General features: G+C 40.3%; 2 protein-coding genes across 3 annotated transcripts in view; both read left to right on the forward strand.

Annotated features, from left to right (window-relative positions):
* LOC114574049 (coxsackievirus and adenovirus receptor-like) overlaps positions 1 to 20,271 on the forward strand; it is a 253,603-nt gene that overhangs the window by 70,297 nt on the left and 163,035 nt on the right. The window contains exon 1 of one of the 2 annotated variants that reach the window (XM_028606345.1): positions 5,256 to 5,315. The exons of the other annotated variant lie outside the window; for it this stretch is intronic. Within the exon in view, the coding sequence (XP_028462146.1) occupies positions 5,267 to 5,315 (49 nt within the window). The 5' untranslated portion in view covers positions 5,256 to 5,266. Of the gene's footprint in view, positions 1 to 5,255; positions 5,316 to 20,271 lie in introns of those variants that run through there. 2 annotated transcript variants of the gene reach the window in all.
* LOC114574082 (coxsackievirus and adenovirus receptor-like) overlaps positions 13,349 to 20,271 on the forward strand; it is a 104,457-nt gene continuing 97,534 nt past the window's right edge. Inside the window, exons 1-3 of the mRNA XM_028606396.1 lie at positions 13,349 to 13,634; positions 16,669 to 16,998; positions 18,966 to 19,322. Coding sequence (XP_028462197.1) covers positions 13,586 to 13,634; positions 16,669 to 16,998; positions 18,966 to 19,322 — 736 coding nt within the window. The 5' untranslated portion in view covers positions 13,349 to 13,585. The remainder of the gene's footprint in view (positions 13,635 to 16,668; positions 16,999 to 18,965; positions 19,323 to 20,271) is intronic.

A 20,271-nucleotide genomic window follows, 5' to 3' on the forward strand; every position in this document is an offset into this window, starting at 1 on the left:
ATGGTGCCTGACCATTAAGAGCTTTGTAGGTCAGTAAAAGGATTTTAAAATCAAATCTGGAGTTTACAGGAAGCCAAACTAGATAATAAGGAATTACAATAGCCCACAAAATGCATGGTGTCATAAACCTGGCTCTTTGTCATGGTAAAAACTTAGAAGAGACACAAAAATGCCAATAAATCAGGTTATTAGTAAGCTGGTACTTTTATTTCCTGTGGAGCAATGGGCCCAGTTGCTTCAAATCAGGCTGCATCAGCTGATACCTTAAAAACCAGTCATGCATAGGATTAGAGCAGGCAGACACAGAGGTAGGAGGGGGCCATCACACTGGATCTTTTGCATCATTTTGAGACAGGTTGTGCCTTAGTATAGGCGGTTCTTGGAGTTTGTTTATGTGGGCGCGATAAATTCTGATCAATGATAACTCTAAGATTCCTTAAATTGGTGCTGGAGGCCAGGGCGATTTCATCCAGAGCTATATTCCGATAATGAGCTTCGGAGGTGTTTGGGGCCAAGTACAATCAATACCTCCAGTTTTATCTGAGTTTAACATCAGGAAATTGCAGTTAATCCAGGATTGTATGTCCTTAATGTCTGCTTGAAGTTTAACTAACTGATTGGTTTCAGCGTGCATGGAGGATTTATCGTTAACATGAACAAACTGAGATCAGTCGGATGAATAGGACTAAAATTAGTGTATCCATCATCGTCATCCGCTTATCCGGGATGGAGTCGCGGAGATAGCAGCTTAATTCTTGCTCTTATTCGTTAATCACTTTGTGATTTATTTTAACATTTTTTGCAGCTTTCCATGTTTTTGTTGTTGTTCTTGCCACATATTGTTTTATGGGGTGAGTTGGTGGGTATTTGAACTTGTACTGATATTGTAGCACCGGTTAACACTGGTTGTAGGCTGTTATTTAAACTGAGTAAAATATTCCCCAATGTTTCCCCTCTCTAAGACAAATTTCAGTTCCAAAGAGACACTTTAACCCCCGGGTTAAGAGAAATATAGGAAGTCTTTGGACCAAAGTATTCATCTTCCTCTCCTACATACTATAGACCTGTCAGTGTTTGAGCTCTGATAGATGCTGAGTGAGTTAATGAGACTTCCCAGTGAAATGATCCTCAGAGAACAGAGTGAAAGCTGCCTCCTGCTGGCTGTCTGACTGCATTACATCATGCTTTCTCTCTTCTCAAAGCCTCAGCACATGATCGGCATCTTTAATTATAAACACTGGACACTTATATGTGTGTGTGTGTGTGTGTGTGTGTGTGTGTGTGTGTTGTCATGCGTCTTAATAATATTAATAATAATGTTATTATGTCAGCGTGTTGTCGTTGTCATTGTAGTAGAACTGTGTGAGTTTGGTCTCTGTTGTGTTTTCTGGTTCTGAAATGAATGAACTGTTGGTTTGGACACTCTGGTGTGTGATGTCATGTGTCTGTTGCCATGGTGATGATCTTTATTTTGTAGCCTAAATGTTCCTCTAATACAGTGACGGTAGAATTAAAACTCCATAAGTTAAAGAGCTGTGAGCTGTTCCCTGCTGAACTGAACATGTGTAAAGAAAGAGAAGGTGCTGTGCTGCCACCTGCTGGCTGTCTGACTCAACTGATATGATGCTCTCATCCAGAGAGAGGTTTACTATCAGCAGCTTATTGAAAATGATAAGAAGATGGATATAAAGGGTCTGATATGATGCTCTCATCCAGAGAGAGGTTTACTATCAGCAGCTTATTGAAAATGATAAGAAGATGGATATAAAGGGTCTGATATGATGCTCTCATCCAGAGAGAGGTTTACTATCAGCAGCTTATTGAAAATGATAAGAAGATGGATATAAAGGGTCTGATATGATGCTCTCATCCAGAGAGAGGTTTACTATCAGCAGCGACACAGAAATACAGAACTAAATAGAAATGTAAAAATATATTTAAAGCATTTATTTATTTATTCTTTTATTTAAGTATACATTCATTTACACATGTATGTATTTACTTCTGCATTTATTCATGTATTACTGCATTTGTTTCCTTCCTCTTCTCTACCAGACACACACACAGAGAGGACAGCCCTCCTCCTTCCTCTTCTCGGGTCACTGATGAAGTTTTCTGACAAACAGTAATAGAAAGTGTCTCTCTCTCTCTCTCTCTTTCTCTCCCTCTGTCTCTCTCTCTCTCCCTCTGTCTCTCTCTCTCTCTCTACAGCAGACACACCTCCAGTTAATGCGCCGGATGCAAGTTGTGACTCAGAATGAAAGAGTGCACAAAAAGGGATTATGTAAAACAGAAATATAAAGAAGAAGTGGGATCAGTAAGAAGTTTAAAGTTATTATTGAACTAATCAGTGCTACACTGTGTGTCATGTTGTTGAGTTTCCAGGTTCTTATCATCAGTGTTATTGTTGAGTTTGAGTGTGTTTGTTTTATGTTCAGTTATTAGAGGACAGGTCTCTGTGTAAAGGGCAAAATGTAACCGTACAGTTTGTATGTTTATATGTTAATATACTGTAAATATGTTTTATTGTTGTTTATCTGCCAGCTGCACATGTGCAGTGTAGACAGAAACAACATGGAGGTGAACAGTTAGGAACACTGAGTCCAGCAGAGGGCAGCATGGACCGGGTATAGTATAGTGTATATATATATAGCTCAGTGCTGTTCAGTTCCAGCCACTCCCCCATCAGAGTTCCCCAGTTCACAGAGGAAAGAGTCTAACTACAGTCTACTGCAGCGTGGTGTAGAAGAGGGAGAGAAAGATGAGAGGTTACCCTCTCTCAGCTCTCATGGCTCCATTAATGCTCCTGTTGTTCCTTCTGTCTGGAGCAGCTTCTGGTAAATATCAGACTTTATTATGAAAGGATTCATGTAGACTTTATTTTATTTATTTATGATTTTAATTAGTCTTATAGAATGATGTCGTCTTGTTAAGAGAAAATGTAAAAGTGTTTAAAACAGATACATTGATGGATTTATATTTACAATAGTCTACATTTCACTTCCTTTTGATAATGAGACTGAATTTATGAAAGTCTGAATAATGTTTAACTAACAATAACGGTTTTACATGAATAGTTCAATGTTAGGATTTTATGTACAAATATTATGTAACATGTTTAAATGTATTAGACAGTATTGGTTTTGTCATAAATAAGTGTTGTATTCAACTTTTTCAGCTAAAAGCGTGATCTTATGTTTGACCAACTGCATGGACAATGAATACAGGAAGGATGTATGTGATGTATGTGTATGATGTATTTGAAGTTGCATGTGAGCGAACCGAAGAAGGGGAGGAGACAGAGAGAGAGAGAGAGAGAGAGAGAGAGAGAAGAAGCTGAAGAAGGGGAGGGAACCAGAAGAAGGGGAGGGGAGACAGAGAGAGAGAGAGAAGGAAGTAAAGGTATAGGACTGAGAGAGACAGAAGAAGAAAGGGGAGGGACTGAGAGAGACAGAAGAAGGGAACGAGCAGGAGGGAGGGTGTGGACTATTGCCATTTCAAATACCTCCAGTTAGAAAGATGACAGGAATCTGTCTATCTGATGTCTGAATGTGTGACACCACGTGACTCTAAGTGGTGCTGTATGAACTGGACTGCTTGTTGATTGGCCGTGCTGGACTCTACAGACTCCCTGCCTGGGATATGATTTCTTTATAGATTTATTTTGTGGTTGTGTGTATGTGTACTTGTATGTGTTGTTTCTAACTGCTAATGCTTTCAATAAATTAATTGAGAATAAAAATAAAAACCCAAGCGGACCCAGGGCATGCTGGGAAACACCGGCCTCTATATATATATATATATATATATATATATATATATATATATATATATATATACACTACCGGTCAAAAGTTTGGGGTCACTTAGAAATTTCCATTCCAGACAGAATACCTGCTGAGATCAGTTGTATTGTTTTTTTTAACCAGGGCAGCAGTTTTCAGATTACATTATGTGCTTACATAATTGCAAAATGGTTCTCGACTGTTGTAGAAAGAAGTGGCTGAAGAAATGCTTGAAATTCATGTTTTTTGGTCTAAACGTCATACCCAAATTAAAAGTGGTACAGCTACCATATACTTTGACACTCAGGGGTGTGCCTGATATCATTGGAAAGGTGATTGATGTGGGTTTGTTTGTGTATTTGAGAAGTGTTGTATTTTGTAGTTTTTTTGGCTTTTTATTTGCACTTTTCAAATAGAAATAAAAAAACGCACAGACATATTTGTAGAAAAGAATTCATATAAAATCCATTTTTGAGTCTTTTAGCTTCTGAATTTTTTTCTCTAGTAAGCTGAGACGTGGCTAATGCTGTGTTGTCTGTCACCTGTCAGATGTGTTTACAGCAGTGTATTTTAATAATTTTACAGATTTATAACTTGGACAGAAATAAAAATCTCCATTCTAGCCTCTGTAACTCTGTGTCAGTAAGGCCTAGAATCACCCTGACACAACTTGAGTGTTTCCTTTCCAATGATATCAGGCACACCCCTGGGTGTCAAAGTATATGGGAGCTGTACCACTTTTAATTTGGGTATGACGTTTAGACCAAAAAACATGAATTTCAAGCATTTCTTCAGCCACTTCTGTCTACAACAGTCGAGAACCATTTTGCAATTATGTAAGCACATAATGTAATCTGAAAACTGCTGCCCTGATTAAAAAAAACAATACAACTGATCTCAGCAGGTATTCTGTCTGGAATGGAAATTTCTAAGTGACCCCAAACTTTTGACCGGTAGTGTATATATATATATATATATATATATATATATATATATATATATATATATATGGGTCTGATAACATTTTATTAAATCGGAATCGGACCTGACAGGGTGTGAGCGTTTCTGTGACTTCCTGTTCAGCCTGAAGGCTGCTGGTAACCATGGCTGGTGACTGAGAGCGGATTGTTGAAATCAACTCTTGCCTGCTGATAAAATAGTTTTGGGCATTTATCTTTAATTAACCCACACAGCGCATTATAAGGCCTACAGTACTTTAGCTTTAGATTCTCATTCAGATGACACAGCTGTCCTCCTGTAACCAGAGCTGTTAGTCCCGCCCCTCGCACATGTAAACCTGACCGACTCATTGACATAAAGGATTCAATAAGACATCACAGGAGATCAGAGCCACCAACTGCTCCCTATAGTCGTAGCGTCAAGGAAATACTCTAAATATATATATATTAGTATATTATACTGTCAGAGAGAACCGTGTCGGGATACATAGACTGCAGCAGGTCTCCTCTCTCTCAGATCTCATGGCTCCATTAATACTCCTGTTGATTCTTCTGTCTGGAGCAGCTTCTGGTAAATATCAGCTGTTATTGTGAAAAGATTGATGGACAACGTTATTAATGTTAATTCATGTCATTCTGGTAAAATAGCTGCAGTTTACTCTAAATAATTATGTCTTCTTGATGTGATGTGTGCATTGACAAAGCTATATAAAAGGATGTGTGGCAGCTACGTCAGTTAGTTGAGCAGTTAACCGTTAAAGGGGGAGATATTCATCCCAACACCGCGGCCAGCCAGACTCGGAGGCCCGGGGTGATGCGGTCTGTTCCCCCGACGATGAACGTTATAGGCCTAACCTCAGAGGTTAAATTGGGCCGGAGCGCGAGCTCAGCTCCGTCTCCTTCAGCATCACACATTTTGCCGGGGCTTCAGACACGAATGTTTTGAGTGTAGCCTAGGGTGACCAGATTTCCGGGAGCTTAAACGGGGACACTTTGCGTGTGACCGTAGTGCTTGTGCACGCGCACACGTTTTTTAAAGTGAACATGTGCCAGCCGAGGTCAGACATAGACAGTAACTTCATTATTTTGATCATAGGCTCCTCATCTAATAATAAATGTTTTGGTTTTTTTTCGGTAAAATTAACAAAATTGCAGCAACAGCCATTTTCAGTTCAGAATGAGATTTATGTTGAGACTTTTCTAAAAAAGATTTTTGAAGTGTTATTTATTCCAATAACACCAAAAGAATTAAAATGATTGAAAATTTTGAGCATTAAACACTTCATTTCCTGCATTCTGGTGAATTTTTATGCACCTATTTCTACCTTTTTCTGAATCAATGTATGCTGCAAATATCGTTATGTAAAGAGAAAAATAGATTACAATCCAAATATAAAAACATAATGGAATATATTGAAGTAAGGCTAACAGGCATTATGTATTGCTTTCAAATATGTATTCTCCTTTGGATGGACTTTTCTAATTATAGCTGAGTCAGCACACATGTAGCCTAAGCATCATTTACTCCTCCCTCCTGTTTTGCTCTTTTGTTGTTAATGTAGGCCTATTAATAAACCCCTGGACTGTAATATTTCAGATGTGTTTGAGCAATGTCCAAAACTTTGTGCACATTCAAAATACAGTATATCTGTGTTCTCTGTGATTTGGAGGAGTCGTGATTTTGAGAAAAATAAAGTTATAATAGGCTATTACAAGAATAAAGTCACTATTTCAGAAATCTACCTGCACCATAGTCTGGTTTTACGTGATTGCTGTAGCTCTCAGAGCTTCTGACAGACACACGGAGCACAAACGCAACACATCTGCCGCAGCATGTCGACAGCAGAGCGCATCCGTTATAACCTGAGGCTGCGCTGCATTTTACAGAGAGAGTGGACACTAAGAGACCCACAGGTCTTCTTCAGAGCTCCGTGTGGTTGAGTCTGAACAATAGACTGGAAACGTCACGTCACAGGAACTTCAAACTAAATCAGTAGTATTGCGCTCCTTAACTTTGTGTTGATGGCATCAATGTATTACACTGATTTGGCTACGATTCCTCCGAAAACTTCACCCGGCTTTCACAGCTTTTCCTCCACGTAGAGACGGTTGCTAGGTGATAGCAACAAACACAACATTATCGGACCCTGCATGTAGCTGCCTGTTGCAGGCAATTTGGATGTGTGTGTATGCATGGATAGTGTGTGTGTGGGTGGTAGGTTTGTGTGAATGGTTTGATCGTTACTTCACCTGCGCACCTGTGTGTATGTGCTAATTAGCCCGGGTAGTAAGGGAATCACAGGTGAGCCAGAGGGAGAATCTAGTCTGGGAAGCCACACAGTTTTTCAACCTCAGCTGTGCGATAGTGATGGTTTTTAGATCTCGTCTGTTCGTTTTTAATCTTGCAAGTCAGTTTTTTGTATGTGTTTTTAAATACATTTCTACAATAAAGAATTAACTATACGGCGATGGCGGACCTCATTCTTTGCAACAGCAAGAGTTGGAAATGGCTTCAAATTCCCTGCAGTGGCATTTTTTGTGGACAGATTGCCACTACACTGCCAGTTCTATTCGCCTCGGAAAAATAATCTGGGAAAAGTTACATTTGGGACCACACTCAAAACATTCGGGGCTCAAGCCCCAGCAAAATCGTCTGACGCCGCTCCTCCTAAAACCGGGACATTTTAGCGTCCCGACAGGCTTTTGTCGCGACTCGGGACATTAACTTCAAAATTGGGACTGCCACGGTCAAACCGGGACGTATGGTCACCCTAGTGTAGCCCCGAATGTATTTTAAAAAGTTGTTTGACGAATATGAAACCGGACGTCTCTTAGTGTCCACTCTCGCTGTAAAAAGCTGCGCAGCTTCAGGTTTATAAAGGACGCACGCGCTCTGCTGTCCACATGCTGCGGCAGATGGGTCGCGTTTGAGCTCCGTGTATTTCTGCCAGAAGTTTCAGGTTTCCACCTCCGATGTAGAGCAGCGTAGGCTAGGCTACAGCCACGGAGCAGAGACAAACTATTTAGCTAGATGAAGTGAGCTGATTTGACCACGGAGATGGGATATGCTCGCTTAGCTTCACCGCAGTGAGTGAAGTCGTGTGTGGCCGTGCACTAGAGGTCGGGGGTGTGGCAATGACATCATCGATACGGATTCGTATCGCCATCCAAACGAAGCCAAACGAAGCCAAACGAGAGCCGTTTTCGAAGCCGTTTTTTTCACCCTGAGACCAGGTTTCAAAAAAGTGCGTTTACAGGGAGTACGTTTACAGGATTTGTTTGGACCTTATCTCTGTTAGTCTGCTGTGTTACACCTGATGGAGGTCTTTAGAAATACCATGACTTATTGATTACTATTGTTTATTATTGTTTTTCAGACCTGATTGTGGTAACAGTGCACCCTGGAGATGATGTCATTCTGCCATGTCGGGTTGCTGGTTCCTCCATCAGAGTCTTGGAGTGGACCAGACCTGACCTGAAGCCAGATATCGTCCTCTTATACAGAGGTGGACACTTGACTCCAGAAGAACAGAATCCATCCTTTAAAGACAGGGTGGAGCTGGTGGACAGAGATCTGAAGGACGGAGACGTGTCTTTAATTCTGAAGAATGTGAGCAGACACGATGCTGGAACGTACGAATGTCGAGTTAAACCAGCTGATACTAACCAAATCACACTCATCAGAACCATCCGTCTGCAGGTTCCAGGTGAGGTAGTCTCTCTCAGTGAGTGTTTCTGAGTATCAGGTTGTAGCTGCAGCTCCTCTAGAGTCTCCCATGATGAGTTGGTCCCAGAGAGTCAGACAGAGAGACAATCAGGTCAGATCATCTCAACATTTAGAGAATAATTTACTCCTGTAAAAGTACTGGAAGAAAAGTTACCTTAACCCTTGTGTGGTCCTTCGGGTCCTTGTGACCCAAAGGACAAAACAAGGGTTAATACAGCACCTTAGTGCTTGTTTGTACAACATTTTGGTCAGCTTAAACTGTGTTTAAATGTGCTCTAGAAACAAACTTTCTTAGTTACTTTACAAGAGACAGGGTTTAGAGAGCAATTCTCAACAAAATAAACGGAGTACATAACCCTTGTGTTGTCCTTTGGGTCCCGGTGACCCGAAGGACAACACAAGGGTTAAACTAGGCTTTGACTCTGAACTTCGTTATTCAAATATAATTTTAATGTTTGGATATTCAAACGAATGTTAGGCAGCCCTTAATATTAAAACCTGTTATGGGCATTATTTATTGTAAATGTGTTCGAGGCTTTTTCACACATTTTAAAATGTGACTACAGGTCGCGGGCGACTCACGGTGCTCGGCCCGTACAAACAACATGAAATCAAGGAGAGGTTAACTCTTCCTGCTCCAGATGTCCCACCGGGTCAGAACAGAGGAGACGCTTTGTTTCTCTCACTATGACTTTATGAGTCGATACTCGCTCTGAATCTGCCAGTAATCACCGTCACTCTACACACACACACACACACACACACACACACACACACACACACACACACTCTACACACCAAGCGCACAAGTATAAACATGACTTTTAATAAAAAAAACGTTGTGGCAGTGTGTTTTTCTTCTGAAAATGTTATTGCCTGCCTTAAGGCATTTAATGGTAAAAATATTATTGATAAAATATTATTAATAAATATTTGAATATTAATAAACTAACTAACTAACTTTGAATATGATTTTTGGGCCAAAGTCAACACCCCACAACACTTCCTACTTTCAATAAACCTTCCTCAAGTAACAACCAAATGACCTGATAGTTGACACTTTCTGCTTCGCCCCAATATAGTCCCAAGTCAACATCTGCCTAAGAAATCATTTAGTCAATATCTGCTATTTGTACTCGTTGTGAATACGCAGGCCACAATAAGTAATTAGGTTGTTTTTAGTTGTTGTTGGCTCACTGTTACTCACGACATGCTAACGGCAACAAAGGATTCCATTCACTATGCTAAGCTAAGCTAGCAGCGGCGCTGCCGGATTAAGACAATGCATATAGTGAGACAGATACGTTGGTCCACCTACCTACATCTAGAGGAGACGGTGAATAACACGAGTTCGGTGGCTTGTTCCTTTTAACCAGGAACAGAAATCCAAAAAGCATTTGTTGGCTCTGCAGTCCTATGTTGAAGTGTCTTTTGGGCAAGAATCCAGAGTTACCGAGTGTGAATGTGTGTGAATGATTATCTGATGAGCAGGTGTCACCTTGTACAGCAGCCTCGGCCACAGTGTGTGAATGTGTGTGAATTGTTCCTTTACTATGTTAAAGAGCTTTGAGTAGTCCTTAAGACTAAAAAAGCGCTATATAAATACAGTCCATTTACATTTGTGGATATCAGATTTTTTTTTTTTTTGATATTATATACTAGATACTGATATCTGCGATATATATATCCAGTATAGCTAATAAATTGCCTATGACGTGCTGTTTTGTGATTGGTGGATTTAAACAATAGGAAACAGATGTTTTAAACCACTGTGGTGCTGCAGTCACACACACATCTATCTATCTATCTATCTATCTATCTATCTATCTATCTATCTATCTATCTATCAGTTTTATATCTGTGAGAGCAGCAACACATTTCCTACAGCAGGACACCTGGAGTCTGTTGTTCTGTCTTCTTCTTATTAATAGTAGTTTATTATTGTTTTTCAGACCTGGTTGTGGTACCAGTGCCTGGAGATGATGTCATTCTGCCATGTCAGGCTGCTGGTTCCTCCATCAGAGCTGTAGAGTGGACCAGACCTGACCTGGAGCCAGATATCGTCTTCTTATACAGAGATGGACACCTGGAGACAGACCACCAGCATCCATCCTTTAAGGACAGGGTGGAGCTGGTGGACAGAGATCTGAAGGACGGAGACGTGTCTTTAACTCTGAAGAATGTGAGCAGCATCGACAACGGGACATACGAGTGTCGAGTTAAACCAGCTGGTTCAAGACGTAAAAAGAGATCAATCCTCAACTCTGAGCCAATCAGAATCATCCGTCTGCAGGTTCCAGAGCCAGCAGGTGAGTGAGTCTCTCTCAGTGAGTTTTTCTGAGTATCAGGTTGTAGCTGCAGTTTCTAACATCAGAGAGGATGAAAGCTGCTCCACTATCCACACATCTACTGACTCATATGTTTTATTATCTTCAGGTTCTGAGTGTGGATGCCCCAAGGATGGAAACTCCACGAATTATGTTACTGTAGGTATTACATTTTCAGCCAATTTTCATGTTACAAAACAATGGCCCTCTCTATTCATTGGTTTCTCTCATTACGAGTCATGTACATTATTTGTCAACTTTTTGGTTTGGGACAGGCTGTTTTGAGGACTTTCATTATTGAGCTTATTTATGATGGAGACTGCTTTAAGCGTTGGAAGTATTATTATTATTATTATTATTATTAGTAGTAGTAGTAGTAGTAGTAGGAGTAGTAATAGTAGTATTATATGGTTCCTTCATGCAATGCATTGTGTTGTTTAGTGTAATCCAATTTATGTATCTTATGTTGGCTCTGTTCTGCATCACAAAGGAACAAAATGAAAAAGAAATGGTAAATGCCAACTGTGAGCTTTGATTGGGTTTAGGTCTGTATTGGCCAAACAATGTTGGAAGTGTTATTGTTAGTTATTATACGGTCTCCTAATTTGAAAAAAAGGTCTCATGAAAAAGTATTTTTGCAGAGTTTACACATTGCACATAATTGATAACAAATGGAAAACTTTAGGTTTTGATTTCTGTTGTAGGAGGCAATAGATTGAGTATTCCAAAGAAATTGTTATTACATTTTTGGGTCTTAAATTCTATTTGTTGAGGTCTTAAAAAGGTCTTAAAAAGCATTAAATTTTACTTTTAAAATGATGCAAGAACCCTGAAATATGTGCAGTGTATTAGCAGTTACCTTATAAGAGCAGAATAAATATGGCTATGTAATATGAACAACATGTACAGATATTTGCAATTTAGCAGTGACATTATACTAGAAGTAAGAATAATATAGATATACAGTACAGGCCAAAAGTTTGGACACACCTTCTCATTCAATGTGTTTCCTTTTTATTTTCATGACTATTTACATTGTAGATTCTCACTGAAGGCATCAAAACTATGAATGAACACATATGGAATTATGTACTTAACAAAAAAGTGTGAAATAACTGAAAACATGTCTTATATTTTAGATTCCTCAAAGTAGCCACCCTTTGCTTTTTTTTTGATAACTCTGCAAACCCTTGGTGTTCTCTCAATGAGCTTCATGAGGTAGTCACCTGAAATGGTTTTACCTTCACAGGTGTGCTTTGTCAGGGTTAATTAGTGGAATTATTTCCCTTATTAATAAAAAAGCAAAGGGTGGCTACTTTGAAGAATCTAAAATATAAGACATGTTTTCAGTTATTTAATTTTACATCTGTAAATATATAGAACACTATGGGTGAGATAGGGTAGTGCACTTGGTTACATTGTGAATATTGTTTGCCAAAAGAAATGACAGGACCATGGTAACCATGGCTGGTGGCTGAGATCGGATTGTCGTCCCCCCCCCCCTGCTGTTGCTGTTGCTGCAGCTTGTTCTCGTCTGCTGAGCCTGTCGTCGCCATATTGGACGGTAAACTGCGGTTTGCTGACTGCCTGGCAGGGTGAGGTATCGCTTCCTCTCGGACATACGGCTTCATTAATGGTATGTGTATAATATAATGTTAGTTAAACTGGTGTGTGGTGTGTATAATACAATGTTAGTTAAACTGGTGTGTTGTGTGTATAATGTTAGTTAAACTGGTGTGTTGTGTGTATAATACAATGTTAGTTAAACTGGTGTGTGGTGTGTATAATACAATGTTAGTTAAACTGGTGTGTTGTGTGTATAATGTTAGTTAAACTGGTGTGTGGTGTGTATAATACAATGTTAGTTAAACTGGTGTGTTGTGTGTATAATGTTAGTTAAACTGGTGTGTTGTGTGTATAATACAATGTTAGTTAAACTGGTGTGTTGTGTGAACACAGTTTGAGTATGAAGTGTCTTTGTTCTGGGTTTAGAGTGTGAAGGTGAGGAGCGTCTGAATATCTAATTATAGTCAATGATCCTAGACCAGTACGCGTCTTAGTCTCAGTCTATGGGGTATATTGGTTGTTTCATGGTATTGGTTGTATCCTTAAATGTGTTATTATGTTGTATTAAAACCCTTGTGTTGACTTCGTGTCACATTGACCTGTTTTCAATTTTTTTTTTTTATATCAGAAAATATGCGACGTAGAAATAAACTGTGAAAAAAAGGCGTCAAAAACGTCGAGAAAAAGGTTGACTGGAAGACAACACAAGGGTTTAGGGGGGAGTTGGAGCTCAGTGTTTCGACGTAGTTAACGTTGTTAACCTGTATATCACCATCGACGACTAACTAAAGTTGTGAATTGAATAAAACTCTTTCCTGCTGATAAAATAGTTTTGGGCATTCATCTTTAATTAACCCGCACAGCGCATTATTAGGCCTTAGGTTTAGATTCTCCTTCAGATGACGCAGCGGTCTCCTGTAACCAGAGCTGTTAGTCCCGCCCCCCCCCCTCTCATGCACATGTAAACCTGACTGACAACATGAGTTAGACCGGCTTTGCTGACAACCTGCCACCACTTCCCAGTACAACGCTGTAGTCCTCCGTAGTGCAGCGAGTTTCGGTGGTAATTCAAGAACCCATCACAGCCGATCAGAGCCACCTCTGCTCCCTATAGTCGTAGCGTCGAGGAAATACTCTAAATATATATATTAGTATATTATACTGTCAGAGAGAACCGTGTCGGGAGACAGAGACTGCAGCAGGTCTCCTTTCTCAGATCTCATGGCTCCATTTCTGCTCCTGTTGATCCTCCTGTCTGAAGCAGCTTCTGGTAAATATCAGCTTTGGTTGTGATAAGACAATGTTAGTAATGTTTATTCATGTCATTCTGGTGAAATAGCTGCAGTTTACTCTACATAATTATGTTTTCTTGATGCGATGTGTGCATTTACATAGCTATATAAAAGGATGTGTAACAGCTACCGTCAGTTAGTTGAGCAGCTAACCGCTAAAGGGGGAGATATTCATCCCAACACCGCGGCCAGCCAGACTCCGAGTCCCGGGAGATGCGGTCTGTTCCCCCGACGTTACTGCCGTTATCACCCGGTGCTGGAGTTAGTTCTGGCTCGGTTCGGATTAATGTTGTAGGCCTAACCTTAAAACGCTAACGTTTCCCCCCGAGCATTAGCATGAGCTTCTACACCACTACCAAGGTATAAAACAGCACCACACCTCCACGGTAGCATCACGAGGGTCCCTACATGTAAACAGAAGCATTGAGAACTTTATAAATTGTCAGACTGTTTGTTTAAAATATAGTTTATAAAGACTGTAAAGGCCAAAGTACAATTCATAGCAATGTGAATAAGAATGAATGTTAAAAAGGCAAGTCATTTCATTTAGAAGTTCATGTAATGGTTAAAATGTTAAATAATACATAAAAGGTTAAAAGCATACTAGAATTCATGTTTTTATAGGATTTTGTACATATTGGTACAATAATGTACTGCCTCTTTAAGAACCGGCCAACTCCTGCTACTTACCCTGATTCTCATTATGTGATTCAGATCTTGAGAGCTGTAGTGAACAGTTTTCTTACCTGTTAACTGCTAACTTTTAGCTATTTCTATTAAGAATTTATTTTTATTTCATTAGCAACTACAATAAGTGTATTAGTCAGCTCACATTCTCTCTTGTAAATCGGAAACCAAGGAATAAAAACCGGAGATTTTCATCTTTTATTTCAACAACGTTTCTGAGGTGGATTTATTGGACTGGGTTGCAATGGACATCGCAAATGGGATTAGCTGCTCGGAATAATGTTAGATGGTTATTAGCGTAAGCCATTGCATATCACAAGATTTCAAACCTCTACAAAGACAGTAGCGTTCATGTTTTGTGCGCCATCTTGGACCCATGTACCAGTAACACAGCTCAAACTATCACTGCTTACCTTAGCCAGCCTACTGCATGCAGTATGGCTACAATGGTGTGACTATCCATATTTGGAAATACATGTTAATTAATTTAAACAATTTGAAAGACAAAAACAAAGGACTCGTTATTTTTCTGGTAATTTAACTAATATCAAAACATTTCATATTTATTACAACTCCATAAATGATGGAAGTATATAACACAGGTTAACTATTCTTAAAACAACAGTACCGTACACAGTTTCTTCTTTAGACTTTTGCTCTCAGTTGCAGAGTGTGAACCGAAGCCACATGGTGTTGTAGCGGATTCAGGACACACCACAAAATCCCCACGACACCACAGCTCTCTCTTTGGATCTTTGCTTTACTGAGTGAGTCTGTAATGACACGACATGTGACCGGGACTGCATCAGTTCCACACACCCTCTTCTCATACTTCTGTGAGGGATACATAAAATAATAAAGTAAAACAAATGCAAAATAAAGTAAACGTGCGCTGCCTCACGTGTAAAAGATCACAGGTAAACACAGAAACCTCATATGTGCACACAAACCAGAACAGTACAAATACGCATCACATTTGTTCTATACAAATCCCACAGGAAAACTACATTTCCCATAATGCCGCGGGTCGTGAAGCGTGACTCTGAGCACGCAGCGGCACTTAAAAGGAACAAACTTTCGCAATAACTTTGAAACCCATTACGATACAGACTCCAGCCCTACACACCACGTGTGTGTGTGTGTGTGTGTGTGTGTGTGTGTCTTCATTTTTTAAGAGCTGACTTCAGACTCGGTATCTCCTCGTACCTCTTGTAGCTGCAAATTTACTGAAGTATTAGACTTGAGTCATTGATGAGTCATGTCAACACGTATCTCAGGCCCCGTCCACACGTACCAAAACAATCTTTTTTTTACCCGTCTTCCCTGGATTCGTTTCAAGAATGTTTGCGTCCAAACGAATCCATTCATAAAAGACTCAACACGCTCCTTCATATCCCAGGCCTATACGCTGTTTCTGCTACAGAAACTCACCAAAAAACGGAAGAAGAGCATAGTCACTTCCACTTCCCATCATAACTAGCTAGATTATAACGTTCTCTTAATACATCCGTGGACTATAATAACTTTCACCACTGCTCATTTTATAAAGGCCGCCGCAAGAAAACGTCTTTGTTAACATCGTATAATGTGCTGTTGGATTGCTTTTTATTTTGCAATTCTGTCTGCCATCAGACATGATTGCAGCGTGCTAGCTAGCAGAGCTCTGCTGCTCTGCTAGCTAGCGTCAGCAGTCAAACATTGATCCAATGTCTTTTTGATAATCTACACGCTTTCTGGCGGTAGCCTTTCTACAATAAGCCGTGGTAAAAGTGACTATAATCCGTTCAAGGAGTTGATAAGCAGACTGATTAGCTAGCTAGTTGATAAGTTGTCTACTTCCACTTTATAAACAGATAACCATAGCAGCTAACGTTAACGTTACGTCGCTGCTGTAGTGGTCAGCTACTTCAGCGATGTTTAGCGTTGGCTACATAACGTTAGCAATATATCTTGTGTAGAATCCAGAGGGAAGGGTCAGGGAGCAGAGACAAACTATTTAGCTAGATGAAGTGAGCTGATTTGACCACGGAGATGGGATATGCTCGCTTAGCTTCACTGCAGTGAGTGAAGTCGTGTGTGGCCGTGCACTAGAGGTCGGGGGTGTGGCAATGACATCATCGATACGGATTCGTATCGCCATCCAAACAAGAACCGTTTTCGATTTTTTTCACCCTGAGACCAGGTTTCAAAAAAGTGCGTTTACAGGGAGTACGTTTACAGGATTTGTTTGGACCTTATCTCTGTTAGTCTGCTGTGTTACACCTGATGGAGGTCTTTAGAAATACCATGACTTATTGATTACTATTGTTTATTATTGTTTTTCAGGCCTGATTGTGGTAACAGTGGACCCTGGAGATGATGTCATTCTGCCATGTCGGGTTGCTGGTTCCTCCATCAGAGTCTTGGAGTGGACCAGACCTGACCTGAAGCCAGATATCGTCCTCTTATACAGAGGTGGACACTTGACTCCAGAAGAACAGAATCCATCCTTTAAGGACAGGGTGGAGCTGGTGGACAGAGATCTGAAGGACGGAGACGTGTCTTTAATTCTGAAGAATGTGAGCAGACACGATGCTGGAACATACAAGTGTCGAGTTAAACCAGCTGATACTAACCAAATCACACTCATCAGAACCATCCGTCTGCAGGTTCCAGGTGAGGTAGTCTCTCTCAGTGAGTGTTTCTGAGTATCAGGTTGTAGCTGCAGCTCCTCTAGAGTCTCCCATGATGAGTTGGTCCCAGAGAGTCAGACAGAGAGACAATCAGGTCAAATCATCTCAACATTTAGAGAATAATTTACTCCTGTAAAAGTACTGGAAGAAAAGTTACCTTAACCCTTGTGTGGTCCTTCGGGTCCTTGTGACCCAAAGGACAAAACAAGGGTTAATACAGCACCTTAGTGCTTGTTTGTACAACATTTTGGTCAGCTTAAACTGTGTTTAAATGTGCTCTAGAAACAAACTTTCTTAGTTACTTTACAAGAGACAGGGTTTAGAGAGCAATTCTCAACAAAATAAACGGAAGTACATAACCCTTGTGTTGTCCTTTGGGTCCCGGTGACCCGAAGGACAACACAAGGGTTAAACTAGGGCTTTGACTCTGAACTTCGTTATTCAAATATAATTTTAATGTTTGGATATTCAAACGAATGTTAGGCAGCCCTTAATATTAAAACCTGTTATGGGCATTATTTATTGTAAATGTGTTCGAGGCTTTTTCACACATTTTAAAATGTGACTACAGGTCGCGGCGACTCACGGTGCTCGGCCGCATAAAACAACATGAAATCAAGGAGAGGTTAACTCTTCCTGCTCCAGATGTCCCACCGTGGTCAGAACAGAGGAGACGCTTTGTTTCTCTCACTATGACTTTATGAGTCGATACTCTCTCTGAATCTGCCAGTAATCACCGTCAGTCTACACACACACACACACACAGACACACACACACACACACACACACACGGCTCTACGCACACACCAGCGCACAAGTATAAACATGACTTTTAATAAAAAAAACGTTGTGGCAGTGTGTTTTTCTTCTGAAAATGTTATTGCCTGCCTTAATGGCATTTAATGGTAAAAAATATTATTGATAAAATATTATTAATAAATATTCGAATATTATTAATAAACTAACTAACTAACTTTGAATATGATTTTTGGGCCAAAGTCAACACCCACCTTAAACTTAAAGTACTTCCTACTTTCAATAAACCTTCCTCAAGTAACAACCAAATGACCTGATAGTTGACACTTTCTGCTTCGCCCCAATATAGTCCCAAGTCAACATCTGCCTAAGAAATTATTTAGTCAATATCTGCTTTTTGTACTCGTTGTGAATACGCAGGCCACAAGAAGTAATTAGGTTGTTTTTAGTTGTTTTTGGCTTACTTTTACTCACAACATGCTAACGGCAACAAAGGATTCCATTCACTATGCTAAGCTAAGCTAGCAGCGGCGCTGCCGGATTAAGACAATGCATATAGTGAGACAGATACGTTGGTCCACCTACCTACATCTAGAGGAGACGGTGAATAACACGAGTTCAACAAACGGTGGCTTGTTCCTTTTAACCAGGAACAGAAATCTAAAAAGCATTTGTCGGCGTGGCTGTGGCTCGGTGGTAGAGTTGTTGCCTGCCAATTGGAAGGTTGGTGGTTCGATCCCTGGCTCTGCAGTCCTATGTCGAAGTGTCTTTTGGGCAAGAATCCAGAGTTACCGAGTGTGAATGTGTGTGAATGATTATCTGATGAGCAGGTGTCACCTTGTACAGCAGCCTCGGCCACAGTGTGTGAATGTGTGTGAATTGTTCCTTTACTATGTTAAAGAGCTTTGAGTAGTCCTTAAGACTAAAAAAGCGCTATATAAATACAGTCCATTTACATTTGTGTAATCTGTCTTGTGATTGTTGGATTTAAACAATAGGAAACAGATGTTTTAAACCACTGTGGTGCTGCAGTCACACACACATCTATCTATCTATCTATCTATCTATCTATCTATCTATCTATCTATCAGTTTTATATCTGTGAGAGCAGCAACACATTTCCTACAGCAGGACACCTGGAGTCTGTTGTTCTGTCTTCTTATTATTAATAGTAGTTTATTATTGTTTTTCAGACCTGGTTGTGGTACCAGTGCCTGGAGATGATGTCATTCTGCCATGTCAGGCTGCTGGTTCCTCCATCAGAGCTGTAGAGTGGACCAGACCTGACCTGGAACCAGAGTACGTCCTCTTGTACAGAGATGGACACCTGGAGACAGACCACCAGCATCCATCCTTTAAGGACAGGGTGGAGCTGGTGGACAGAGATCTGAAGGACGGAGACGTGTCTTTAATTCTGAAGAATGTGAGCAGCATCGACAACGGGACATACGAGTGTCGAGTTAAACCAGCTGGTTCAAGACGGAAAAAGAGAGCCATCATCAACTCTGAGCCAATCAGAATCATCCGTCTGCAGGTTAGAGACCCAGCAGGTGAGTGAGTCTCTCTCAGTGAGTTTTTCTGAGTATCAGGTTGTAGCTGCAGTTTCTAACATCAGAGAGGATGAAAGCTGCTCCACTATCCACACATCTACTGACTCATATGTTTTATTATCTTCAGGTTCTGAGTGTGGATGTCCCAAGGATGGAAACTCCACAATTATGTTCCTGAGGATGGACCTTCCTCTCCTGGAGGCCTCCTCGTTAGACTGGCAGCAGGTGTTCTGCTTCTTGTAGCTGCTGCAGTGGTTGGTGTCCTGATATATAGAAGACGTAAGAACAAGAGATCAAGACAACCTGCTGCTGCAGATGAAGCATTGGGTGCTCGCCTGACATCTCCCAGAGCTCTTAACACCTGACTGCTTTCTCATGTGTTGTAAATATTCAACACTTTCTACTTTCTTTGTGTTTGCACATCTGCTGTTTGTTTTTTCTCAACCAATATCTTCCCTCTATGAATCCCACATACTTTTTTTTCAAGTAAAAGTTCTGTTACTTTTAAAGACAATAATGTGAATCTCCACCTTAACGTGGTGGAGGGTCTGTGTACCTGATGAGTCTGGGATCTGCATTATCTGGACCTCTGAGAGATCCTCTAGGGTCTCCATGCTGAGATGGTCCCAGAGGAGGGTCAGACTGAGAGATTCACTTCAGGAGACAGAAACTATGCACTTTAACTTTAACTACCTTTTTCCTCAAGTAAAAATAAAATTACTTGATGCTTGTAAAATGCAGTCAGATAAAAGTCAGTAAAAATGTACTTCAACAGAAGAGATGTTCAGATAATTTATACTCTGCTGCAATACAGACATATTTTGCTCCATTAAACTGATTAAATGTGTAATCAGCGCTGATGTATCAATATAAGCTTTAAATTGAAAATTATCTTTCTTTAGTTGTAAATATCAGCAGACGGAGCACCCACCAGATATCTTCTAATCAG

The sequence above is a fragment of the Perca flavescens genome, chromosome 19 (genome assembly GCF_004354835.1).
Source record: "Perca flavescens isolate YP-PL-M2 chromosome 19, PFLA_1.0, whole genome shotgun sequence".
In the NCBI taxonomy this organism is placed as follows: domain Eukaryota; kingdom Metazoa; phylum Chordata; class Actinopteri; order Perciformes; family Percidae; genus Perca; species Perca flavescens.